Source organism: Pipra filicauda, unplaced genomic scaffold, assembly GCF_003945595.2.
Source record: "Pipra filicauda isolate LSUMZ 115617 unplaced genomic scaffold, ASM394559v2 scaffold25_size4600443_pilon, whole genome shotgun sequence".
NCBI lineage: Eukaryota > Metazoa > Chordata > Aves > Passeriformes > Pipridae > Pipra > Pipra filicauda.
Genome location: NW_024104376.1, coordinates 4,434,682 through 4,447,561, shown reverse-complemented (window position 1 = coordinate 4,447,561; position 12,880 = coordinate 4,434,682). Strand labels below are relative to the sequence as shown.

Sequence of the window (12,880 nt, the reverse complement as noted above, 5' to 3'; positions counted from 1 at the left end):
TCTAACACTTACTGTATCTAATTTAGCATGGAACTATATTGGTACTTTCCTTATGCATTAAAATTCAAGCAGTTCAGTAGTCACACAAATTAATATGCTTACTGATGTAATCATTTACATAATGGCATATTTGTCATAAAATGTGTAAGATTGCATTCTCTGCTCATGTAGGATATTTGCTCCATCCATCTGATAAGAGGCAGGCTGTAGTTGCACATCTTTTAATAATTATTTCAGCAGGTGTCCTTTTATTCCTGTTCATAATTAGTAGCCAAGTACTTAGCAAAGCTTGTCAGGATCAGAAATTCCTACAATTGAGTAGTTGTCTATATTCATGAACAAAGAGGACCTCTACCTTGGTAGAATAATTTCTGAAGATATTTTAAAATAACTAAGGTATTTAACACTAACAGGTACCATAATTCTACATTAAGTGTAGAGCTTTTGAATGATTATCAACCAGCAGGGTATAATTCCGATGTTACATTTGTCCTAAATTTATGTCACAATCTGATTCCAGATTTAATCAATGGTAAGATAGGTCTTTGCCAGAATCCTAGATCTCACAGGTTATTTAAACCTCGTAATTTTTATTTCCTGTGTTTATGAATTTGGGGTTGAGAAGGAGCTATCATATTGCACTATTGACCAGGATGAGGTTAAAATTGACTATCCAAGATGATCTACAACTGGTATTTGTTCTCACTACCTAGACAAATGGGATTTGGTTCAGTGGAAACATATTTCCTTACTTTTGAGAATATTAGACTTAAAGGGCGTCAGTAGCACAGGAACAAGGATAAAAAGGTGACTGTAAGTCATGTGCTGGAGCCATACAACAGCCTACCTGACATCTGGTCTGAATTACAGAAATCTCTAGATGGCTGAGATTTATGTTTTTCTTCACAGAGTTCCTTGGAAGCTCAGAACAGTAATTATGGTGTTTCCCCCATAGGGTGGTATATACATGTCTGCACAGGGTATATCACAAACTCCTACGCTTCGTCCCTTCCATTGCCTTTGAGCACAGAGAACAGCCTGGCTGTAAGGCTCCTCTTCAGCCAGAAACATCCTTCCCCCAAGGATCATTTCTAACACTAATTCTGCCCATTTTAAGGTTTCCCAAACAGACTAACCTCTAAGCTCTAAGCATCTCCTTCTCAAGTTTGGGGTGTGCAATAGGCTCATGTCCTGTGAGTCACATCAGCAGTGTCCTAAGCAAAGCCCTCCAATAGCTACAACTTGAGCATGAGAATTAGACTTAGAAGTAAACTCCTGACATAGATTTACACCATTAGATTAGGAACAAGAGGGAACATGACCCCAGCCAGTAAGATCAGGTTTAGGCTGACCCTAAGGAAAACAAGGAGCCTTAGACAACACTTTTCCATGATGTTGGTGCTTAAAAACACCTTTTAATTTAAGGGAACCTTATTTGTGTTGTGATTTACACCCTGGGACAAAAAAGTAGCTTACATCATGGAAATTCATACTATTTAAATGGAATTTAAATAATGTGTTATTGAGAACTTTGCAATATCTACAGCCTGTCTCTCTAAGTGAGATTGAAGTAACTGCGTGCTGTGTGTGCATGTGTCCCCCTGAGACTTTGACACCCCCCCCAACCAAGACAGGTGGAGGAACAGAGGACTCAAGAGCTCCTACACACTTTGTAAAAACAGGTAGACTGCTAGAAGGAGGAAACAATGCTTGAAACCTCTAACTAACTCTTCCCCAAGGGAAAAGCCACAACTACTGAGAGACAAAAAGAGAATTTCCACAGGAGTGCAGTGCTGTGCTCACAACAACCCAGGAGAAAAACTTGCACAAGCGTTTGCCCCTCCAGGCTGTCCACATGGGGCTTCAGAGTTCCCAAACCTTCTTGGTGTTCATGCAAACCTGGGTATGCCAGTGTGGCTTTAGGAGCAATAACATTTAGGTGAAATACACCTGTTGTTATTTATCTGAGTGCTTAAATTCTCTCTCCTTGGAGAAACACCTTCTTGCCATTAAACAGGCCATTAAACCACCATGTTAATGCAAAAAAGCATTTCCTGGGGATAATAATATCCTGACAGTAGTATTGCTTGCACACTAGTGCTGGCTGCTAGTACAGTGGCAACATTTTGCTTAGACAAGTGATACCAGGAGAGAATCCTTTTTGCTAAAGCTGGACATTGTAGGTAAAAGCTTAAATCAGTAATTTTCAAAAGCTGGTTGCCCAAAATTCAGAATGTTAGCTCATAACAAAGTCCTGGGTAGACTATTTCAATGTCTTTTTGAGAGTGAGGTCAGTTATTTCAGCCCACTAATTAGAGTTTTGGTAGACAAGAGTTTAGCACTTCCTCTGGAGTTTCCCAGTGCAGGACAATGTAAATCCATCCTGAGCTGCAGAACATTTGTTTTTATAATTCAAGGCCTGTTCTAAATAGATACCATCAGCTGGGCCAGGCTGTTGAAGACAAATCAATTTGCATCTTGCAGAAAGACACTGGGCTCCCTTCAGAAAGTGAACATAGATGGGAAAGAAACTGAGATACCCAGAAAAGACAGGTCAGTGCTTTGGCCCCTTAGCACCTCCAGCCACCTGCAACATAAATGAGTTTGCCAGGTTAAGCAGGAGAGGAGCGGTGGTCACAAACACTAGAACGGAGCAGTATCACCCAGCTCCTACTCCAGAAGCAAACTGCAGAGGGCTTTGCTCTGTTTCCTACAGATATAATGCAAGGGAGGAGGAAGAATTACAGTGACCAGGCAGCATCTGTGTGAACACTGACAACACCCTCCAGTCTCGACAGTAGTTATCATGAGAAAATACGTTTCTGCTTTGTCCTTTCTTGTGTATGATAGAAGCAAACAAAATACTTGTTTCCTGAAAAGGAAATAGGTTTATTCTGGAATGTGCTGGGCAGTTCAGGTTCTTCTAAGTACTGAAGGATGTATATGTGGGATTTCAACATTTTTAACTCCTCCCAGGATATTTGTGCAATATTAGTTTTGACAGTTACTGCACAGTTTTTGCAGCGAATGGTAGACCTGACGTAAGGAAAGCTGGCCTCATTTGTGCTGTTAATGTAGTCTTTCTTAGAAGCAGAAGCTATTTGCAAGATCATAACTTCCCTCACAGACACTATTTTTAAGTGGATAAGAGTTCTCTCAGAGGAATAATAGTCTTACTTCTGTTCGCATCTGCGCAGTGTTTTCCTGATCAGGAGATCAAGAGAAAAAGGATCTGAACAACTGCTTCTCTAACTAATAATGAACAGAGAGCTGTGCAGTAAATCATAACGTGCAATGAAATAAAAAACAAAATTTGGCTGGAGATTAATGGCTGGAATGGGACTTATTGAATTAAATTGGATCAGATGTTCTCTGGAAAAAACTCTGAGATAGATTCACAATGGTCTATGGTATTGGCTTTGTTTTTCACAAAGGAAGATTTAACTTGAATGTTTTGTAACTACTAACAATTTCTAGGCCCTGGTGAGTGGTCTTAGGGGCTTGTGGGAAAGGACAGGCACTGGCTGGCTTGCAATCATGGTCCCAACAGGCAGTGGAGGTAACTGAACTCAGAGCCTCCCCGATACAGAGTGCCACAAACTTCTCAAGTGTTACAGGGGGCATTGCATTTTTACAAGATACGGAGGGCTGACTTCAGTTCCCATGTCCAAGGGCAGATTCATGATTACAGGTCTGCTACAGAGACAGACAACCCCATGGCTGTGCTCACAGTCCAACTGCACCTCTTATGTTCCCTGTTAGGTGGTTTAGGTGCCTCCTTCTTACTGTGTCTTCTCCCATTAACCCACTTTTAAGTGTCCAGCCTTCCGGATGTTGTCTAATGAGACATATGGGCAGCTGACTCGGGCTTTTGAATTTTCCCAGGGACTAAGGCACTCTAAACCTACCCTTGGCTTGGTATTTCAGTGCCAGATTTGCTTGTGACTCCAACTTAAGCAGCAAAACATTTGCACTTCAATCACTGCTCACTGAAGAAACCGGCCTAAAACTGTAAACCAGTGATGGGGATTGACACCTCCCATTGGTGCCGGTGGTTTTTCTAATCAGAGATGTCTCTTATCTTGTCAAGATCCAGGCTCAGGTCATTAATATAACAGAGGAAGGAAACCAAGGCTGCATAAATTGTCACTGATTGTGCTAGAGATACCAAAAGTCTTTCCTCTTTAATTAATTTGCTGAACTGCAAGTGAAACAGATGCACAGTCCGACAGGCCAAAAGGCCCACCTTGGTAGGTGTGATGCTGAAGGGAATGCACGCACCTGCCCCTCACCTGCTCTCAGGCATCTGGCAGATCTGCAGTGCTGGGTTTAGTGACTTTGCCTTATTAACTCAGGTTCCTTATGCTTTTGTGAAAAATGGACTTAACAACAGTTGCCTAAAGCCAGAAAAAGAGGAGCAAGACTACGTTATTAAAACCCAGAATGCAATATCATTTTAAAATTCATCAAAGTGCTTAAAGGAAATTCTCCAGAGACTGGGGACTTAGTCATCCAGGTTTCTCCAGCTCATTTTGATAATTGCCCCTTGAAACAGTTGTCTTTCTTTTTTTTTTTCCTCTCTTTTTCTAACACTGCCACTTGGTAAGTATTCACTGAGCAGGCAGCTCAACTCCACAGCTGCAGAAGGTCAAAAGAAACCTCAAGATTTCCACCATGCACATCTCTACTTTCTGTAACATGAGCCAACCGCATCCAAGTACATACAAAATACTCATCTCACTGTCACTTGTAGAGATATTAGCAACACTTTAGCTAGTTTAACTAATTAATGCACTGTTAAAATTAATTTCTTTATTAAGTGATTTATTAAAAAAAAGGTGGTGTTTAGAGACAATAATGTGTGAGTTATTCAGTATTTTTAACTACCTTCAGGCCTGGAGACACTCAGTCTCAGTACTTTCCTACCTTCTTGAAAACTATATGATCTGATTGCTTCTGTCTCTATAAATTCATACTGTCACCAAGACAGGCAGACCAAGTACTGTCACATGAACTTGAGCAGGAAACTGATACAACTGAAACTGAAAAAAGAAGTTATTTTTCAGCTGCGTCATTCCGTTGGTAAAAACATAAAACTTACATTACAACATACAGTTTCATTGTGGGGTTTTTGTGCAACTTCTACCCAAGAAAATCTAAAGATCAGTACAACTTCCCATTATATTGCCACTGGAAAATATGACAGCATCCATAGTAGTGCACCAATAGGGACTTTTTCCTGGGGTTTTCCCCTAAAAGTTTTGGGATTTTTTTTTTTAAATTTGTTTTCTTCCTCCTGATATCTCTTACTGACTGTAGAATTAGAGGTACAGTCTAGTATCTGCCCATACAGTCTTATATCTGAACCTTCTGGTGTGGTTCAGGCAGAAATAAGAAGGCCCTGCTGCAATGCACTTAGGAGATGCAGCATCCTTGGGGTAGGTGTCTGTCTCTGGGCTCAGCACTCTCTCTCTTTTAGTCAGCAAAATGAAAGAAGCAGTTTAGGCTGTGATTCATCTGACTTTGTAGACGTCTACTTTAGTACCTCTGTTTTAAACAGCTACTTCTGCAGGATGAGGTGAGCTGCACCCTATTTTCACTTGTCTGTATTTACTGTATCAACAGTAACAATAAAAGGAGCCTGGAGTGAGCAGCCCAGGCAAAGATACTTTGTCAGATACATCCCACTTTTTACAGACTAAAAGTTGAATGAGAGCTCACTAGAGGTAAAGAATCCCATTTACAGGGACTGAGTTTGGATCAAGTTGTTAAAGCTCTGTTCTGTCACTTTTGAGTTAATGTCATTTTTCTATGTAGACAGAAATCACAGAATCACAGAATAACCCGTGTAGGAAGGGACACACGAGGATCATTGACTCCAACTCTTAGCCCCTCCTGGGACAATCCCAAGAGTCACACCATGTGCCCGAGAGTATCATCCAAACACTTCTTGAACTCTGCCAGGCTTGGTGCTGTGACCACTTCCCTGGGGAGCCTGTTCCAGTGCCCAACCACCCTGTGGGTGAAGAACCTTTTTTCTAGCATCCAACCTAACCCCTCCTTACACAACTTTAGGCCACTGATTTCAAAGAGAAAATGATCCATGCTCATGGATCTGGGCATGAGTCACTAATGGGTAGATAAAGACACAAAGCACAAAAGAAGAGAATACTTAGGAACATCTTTCTATGCCTGTATTGAGGTTCCTATGTGCCTTGTATTTGGGGAAATTCTGTACAGATGCTTTGATAGTTCTGCACTCAGCTGAAGGACAGGATGGTTAGAAGTATTATTGAGCCAAAATAAATGACATTTTCACAGGGCTGCTGCTAAGTAGAACACTGGTTCTCGTTGGCAGAAGGGGAAGTCATGAAAAATACAACACTTTGAAGGGCAAAGCAGTACCAAGACAAGAGGGGTTGGCAGAAGGCACCGTGGTGCCATCCTTGTGATCAGAGGCTGGCCCTCTTCTTGAGACACCAGACTGGACACAAGCAGAAGTCACAAACTGGAGCTTAACGGTCTTGTCTTCAGTCTGATGTAACCATCTTACAAATATATATGAAATATATTAATTTCTGTGAGGTCTTCAGACACAAGGACAGTGCATGACCTCATTAGTACCTGACTAATCAATGAAGGCTGGAAGCAGGAGGAATGCTGTTTGCTTTGCTTGGGAGCTGCCGACGCAGCAGGAAGGAAGCACATGGAAAGTTCAGGTGCATCTGACTTTTTGTGCAGACACAAGTTGATCTTTAATATGGCTATACCAGGTTTAGTTTCTAATTTTAATACTTACTCTCTCCTAAAGTCACAGCCAGCAAATGGCTGATCTTGAATTCAGCCCAAAATCAGTGGCTATTGAGAGTGAGTGGGGGAAGTGACAAGAGGGCTTGATGTTGCATTCAGATTATATTATTAATCTGTAATCTATATACCATGCACAGGGCAGTTTGCTATAGACTATGTACTGAGTAAATAATTAAGCAGCAACTAACTGTACAGAGAAGGTAGGAAGTACTCTTGTTTGTTATTAGCCCCTCACAGTCTTCAGAAGTGGATTATAAGTAACTCAGAATCTTGGGCTATGGATGGCAACCTTGTCATCAAATATAAAAAAATACCCTTGATGAGGTCAGTGAAAGCTCTCCAGAGGTCTGAAGCTGGACAGCAGACACTCTGATTAGCTGCTGCGTCCACAAAATACAAATTCTTCCCTGAGCCCAAGAAACAGCTGATGGATATAGTCGGAAGTGATAAAAAGGGTCACTCTTAAGTGGATACAAGGAGATTTAACTCATAACACCATCATCCTGAAGCCCTTACACAAATAACAAAAGACAGGTTTCAAAAACTAGAGGGTCCTTCAATCTAAAGACTTACACAAATCTTTGTCATATATCTGAGTCTTAAAGAAAATTCGCCTCTGAATGAGACTGCAGAAATCTACCAAACAAGAACCCTTAGGCCTTCTGGCCCTCTATAGCAACATGCTGTCACATCGTGTGGTGGTGATATAGTACAAAACTGTGGAATTATTTTAGAATTATCATATTTTGCAGCATGAATTCCTAAACCACAAATTGTCCAGTGCAATTATTCTATAGCTTTTGCACAGCCCATCCATGATTATTTCATAATCATATGACAATCATATCAGATGAGGATGGAGAAGTAATTTCCATTTTAACAGTCATACCATCTCCTAAAACTAGGTTCTTTTCTATTCAGTTGCTATTTCTAAAAGCGCCATCCAAGCAAAGTTCTGAATCTTTCAGTTGATTTTCCATACATATTCTAACGTGGGTATTTCAAGATGAATAGAAGAAATCTCATACTTTGCCAATATATTTAAAAGTTCAGTGGAATGACCTCAGGATTAATAACCTGACATCAATCCAGTGTAAAACACTGGAATGGCTAATTCCAGGCACTATTTATAAAGAATCAGAGAAAAGTAATGCAATTCATGCCAATCAGGATGGAATTAAGTAAAATATATTTTATTTCAAGAAAGCTATCTTGATATTTTTTGAGGTTTTAAATTTTCTAGGGAAAAAATCTATACTACTGATGTAATACTTATAAACTTTGGTAGCACTTTTGGCACTAAACAAAATTTTGATTAAGAAACTAGAATTATCTAAAATCATCAATGTAATGATTGAATAGATTAAAAACTGAGCAATTTACATTCTTAAAACCCCTTATAAATAGGGACTCATCATCAAGAGGATGTCAGTCAGCTCTTCAGGGTCAATTCTGGGCTCTATGCTGGGTTTGTACAAGTCAGTAATAAGTTTTCCATTATTGGTTTTTTTCAGGATTTAGCCCATGTTTATAAGCGTGCTAATATTTTGATAGTGTATTTTTATGGAAGCACTGAAAACCCATACAGCTAATGTATGAGGTCAGGACAGAGCTTCTATTGCTTGGGACGCACTAAAATCAAGACCAGAGACAAACATCCTCAGATTTGCTTCACTGAAGTTTGTTAGACCACATTGTAATAGTGTTATCCAAATCATGGATTAGGACAAAGCCAAAGAACATATGTTTGTCACATCCTGTTTGGATGATACCAGCATAGACACAAACAGAACAAGCAGATTCTGGCACAAAATCAAAGACATTTTTGTTAAACTCACAGTTGTTAAAGAACATGTCAATTATCACATGGACTGAGTAATTAAATTCTATATTTTGCCCATGAAAATATCTTTAATATTGTAAAATGTCATTTTCAAAGACATTTTCAGCAGAACATAGACAGAGCAAAGATTTGATTCACAGCAGTTCAAATAACAGCTTATTTTTTTCATTTGCAGGAAATAAGTTTTTTTTACCTGCTTTATTTTAAAGCTTCTTGGGATATAAAAGCTTTCTGCTCAGTCATTGGCTGTAAATTGCAGAATGAAGCAGTAACCTACAGCATTTCCAAATGAAGTAGTCTGTTTATACAGAAAGCACAAGAGCTATAATTACTACATGATCACATTTGTATATCGAGGTCAGATTTATGTGATTCACGCTATTGTTTGGACATAAAGGGAGCTGATTTTTAGCATGGTGGCGCGCAACTACTATTATTGTTATATCACTGACTGTAGAAACAATATTAACTTTTGCTCATTTGAGTTTTTCTAGTTAGGTTAACTACAGCTCAGGCATGTTAGAAAACTGGCTGGTTAGTATTTGCCCTAAAATGTTCATTATATTTGCAAAATATGTATTTATATTATTACTGTCCAGGTTGTATATTCTATTATGAAAGAAAAAAAAAACAACAAAACCTCCAAAATAAAAAACAATTTAAGTCATTAAATGATTTATGCATGAAATCAGACAGAGTTTAAGCAATACCTAATGCAGGTAATTAAATAGCGTACAAAATATTTCCTGATATTTTCTTCTCCTTTGCAAAATCCCTGAATAAGATTTTCTTCTTGACTAGTACCAAATATATTGGCAAATTTTATATTCTGTTACTGAGAATCCATTGTCTCTCCATACTACTTAACCAGTTCTAAAAGTTTAAAAATATAAGGATTCAACTCATTATACTTACTAGTTAAGCATTAGAATTAGTCAAGCACATAGATTGTACCAATTAATTCAATATAATTGTATGTATTTATAATCAGGCACAAGAAAAAATGCTTTCCTAATGGAATCAGCTATTGTATTATTGTACTGAATTAAATTGCCACCCAGCTGCCATTAGTGTCAACCTGTTCTTAGTTAGACCCCTTTCTTACTGAAACCCCAACTAGTTTTTCTCTTTTTAGGTGTAGGTGTCCCTGGGTAAAAGGCAATCATATTTCTCTGGTTTTCATTGTTCTCTGTCTCTTCTGGGCTTTTATATTTCATGTTCACTTCTTGCTCCCACTCACATACTGTCATATGTAAGGATTTTACATAAACCTGATAGTATTATCTTCACATTGCCAAGTACAGCTGGGAAGCATTGGTTTTCCTTTTTTGGGGGGGTGAGAAATAGAGTCAAAATGCCATCTTGATGCAGCCTAAAATCTACTACTGTCTTTAGTTCAAGAGTTTCATAAAAGCTGTACTTAGCCTCAAAAGACAAATCACTCACGTGGGCATAAGGTTTGAAGAATTTGCCATTTGAATGGTGCCCTAATAAATTGTCCAAAGGTCGTAGATTCAGTGTTGAACCCACATGAGCACATTCACCACCTTTTCTCTCTCTAGGAGAGCCGCATATGTTTCCTTCTCAGTGCTGTTTCTCACCAATCAATGATGATAAATTCAACCAACTTGATTTCTTTATAAATATTTTTCTAGATTTCTTTGATATTTCATTTATTTGCTGGTTGCTGTTGTACCAAGAGGCCCAAAAATGAACAGGAGACATAGAAAGGGAATATAGTCATCCTAAACCACTGAGATCTAACCAAAAATGTTGATAACTCTGCTTATAGCAAATGAATAATTAAATAATATTCAGTAGATTCTTATAGCAGATGTAAAGAGACTCTGTGACTTTTTAGACTTACGAAAAATAAATTGCCATCAATTCAAAATGTAAATCATAGTTACTCGTCAACTCAGGTCAGCGCCCAATTTAGAAAGCAATGAGCCATTATATATATTTTATTTCTTGCTTTGATTTGAATAGTATAAACCTATGATGATGAAGGTGATTTTTTTGCCTAAGGAGATGGATAATATAATGAAAAGAAAGAGGCGTTCTGTAAAATTAAACAATTTTAAGCAGACATGTCATCATGGGTTGAATCAGATCCAGGGTTGCCAGTGGCTATGGTGGTACTCAGCTGTCTGTCAGGGGAGGCCCTTCCCAGTTCACAAAAAAAACCAGTGCAGTGCCCAGGCCTTCTTCTAACAACTTTTTTCATGCATGTAACACAACATTCAGGCATAATGTTCTTGGTTTAAGGTAGATACTTCTCTTGCATACTTGACTTCAAATCAAAGGACTCACCTCTTCCTTATGAGCAGAGCCAATAACCATTTCTTCTCCTGTGCTGCCAAACTGGTGGCATACCTGGTAGAATTTCAGATCCTTTCCAGTCAGTATGTAAAAATCTGAAATCTGCTGGTTAAAGAGCTGCCTAGCCCTCCTAATAACAAAAAAGCTCTTGACAACATCACTTGAAAGTATCATAAAGGCTCAGAAACAGAAAGGAAAAATGAGATAGTAACATCCCATCCAAAAAGTCTTATGTTGCAATTTTTAATTGAATCTCATGTGTCTTAGAGACAGGGATTATTCTGTTATTTTTAATGTTGAGGATTGGCAAACCTCCAGACCCACATGACATATCTGGAAACACCAAACAAACAGGACAAAACCCATAAACAAACTACAGCAGTCTCTGGGGAAATAGGTCAACAGGCCTAACCAGACTTCTCTTAGACAGAAGGTTAAAAAAAAAAGACTTATAGAGGAGGAAATGTGCTTTTCCTCATGGAATCAAGGAATCAAGTGATGTGCTCAAGTGAAAATGGGCAGACTGGTTAAGCAAAGGGTGTGATCTGGGAATGGTCTCCCACTCCCCTGTGGCCTTAGCTCCTCTGTTTGATCCCAATCTCATCCTTATGTGTCCTTGTCACATCTCCCATTCTGCCGGCTTACCCAGTCCACATCTCTCTGTCTCATGTGATTTGTCCCAGACTCCTTGCTTTATCAACTCATGGCAAAGTCTTCTGTGTAGCATTCGCCTTCCCAGCACCAATATCTGGCCCCAAAACCCTGTCAATCTTTTTTCTGCCTTGTCCTTTTGGACCAAACATGGCGATCAGCCCAGAAGGGCTCAAAGTGAAAGGTATGTGCCAGTTCTACCTACCTTTCTGAGGCTCTGCAGCATCTCTAACACCTTCCTTCCCCTAGAGCAACACAATGTTTAACCTGGAAAGAGTACACAATATAATAGCAGAGAAGTCTGATGAAAAACTGCAAAACCATTTATCCATGGTGTGCTATGACTGTCCCCCCACACTCTCCTTCCCTCTCTTACACGCAGGATTGCTCCCCGTCAGAACGTTTCTTGCTCCCAGTCTCTTTATCCTTCAAATCTTATCTCCATCTTCCAAAAAAGATCAGTCTGGTGCATACACCTGACATGGAAATTTTCAGCCTGAATGGTTAGACTGAAGTTATATCTGAAAACAGGGTCTTCTGAAGTGTCAGACAACTTGGACAGATGATGTTACCAGCGTTGCACTCAGTGCAGCTGAGTGAGTAGTTGCCACATTGAGTTAGACAGAGAGTTTTCCCAGCCAGCTAAATGAAACTCTCCTGTAGCAATTTTTAACAAGGTGTTATTTTTCAGGGGATTTCTATTGGATCTCATTACCACAATGAAATTCAAAATATCAAATTCAGTGATCAAATAACGTACGATAAATTGCCATCACTGAAGGATTAACAGACATTGTTTCATATTGACTGTTTGAGTAAGTGACCTTGTCAGTGCCGTAGTTTGGTCAGTTTTACTTCCTTGATCTTTTCTCCTCATCTAGGTAGGTTTCTGGTCGTGACAGATGAGACATGAGATCTTCAGCATCCAGGCTTTCAAGCTTTTCTTCAAGAGATTCACTATGGAATCGGTAAGAAAGACAAAAGACATAAACATAAATGACCAGGTTAAAGAGTAAAAAGCAGACCACAGAATCTATGAAAAATAAGCCCAGAAGACACTGATTTTATCAATTGTAATACCTGCAAGTGGGTTTTTTTTCTGCTTAATGCCACTTTGGACATTACTACAGTGCGTGTTTCTCAGAAAATGTCTAAATTACTGATCCTTCCAAGGATCAAAAATTCCAATAAAGCAGTAAATACTTATAAAACATTGATTACCTGAGCACGTACTTCAAACAAACACATTTATTA

General features: G+C 39.1%; 1 protein-coding gene and 1 long non-coding RNA gene across 11 annotated transcripts in view; one reads left to right on the top strand and one right to left on the bottom strand.

The window, feature by feature from the left end:
* LOC113998654 overlaps positions 1-12,880 on the bottom strand; it is a 28,974-nt gene that overhangs the window by 6,377 nt on the left and 9,717 nt on the right. For 3 of the 7 annotated variants that reach the window (XR_005563841.1, XR_005563835.1, XR_005563837.1), the window contains exons 3-7: positions 12,003-12,583; positions 11,832-11,893; positions 10,967-11,105; positions 8,847-8,951; positions 4,927-5,042 (exon numbers count right to left, since the gene is read on the bottom strand). This is a non-coding gene — a long non-coding RNA (uncharacterized LOC113998654). The remainder of the gene's footprint in view (positions 1-4,926; positions 5,043-8,846; positions 8,952-10,966; positions 11,106-11,831; positions 11,894-12,002; positions 12,584-12,880) is intronic. The other 4 variants (XR_005563836.1, XR_005563839.1, XR_005563838.1 and 1 more) reach the window with 4 other exon arrangements.
* ASAP1 (ArfGAP with SH3 domain, ankyrin repeat and PH domain 1) overlaps positions 12,508-12,880 on the top strand; it is a 136,629-nt gene continuing 136,256 nt past the window's right edge. For all 4 annotated transcript variants that reach the window (XM_039382162.1, XM_039382159.1, XM_039382161.1 and 1 more), the window contains exon 1: positions 12,508-12,594. In XM_039382162.1, the coding sequence (XP_039238096.1) occupies positions 12,536-12,594 (59 nt within the window). In that variant the 5' untranslated portion in view covers positions 12,508-12,535. The remainder of the gene's footprint in view (positions 12,595-12,880) is intronic.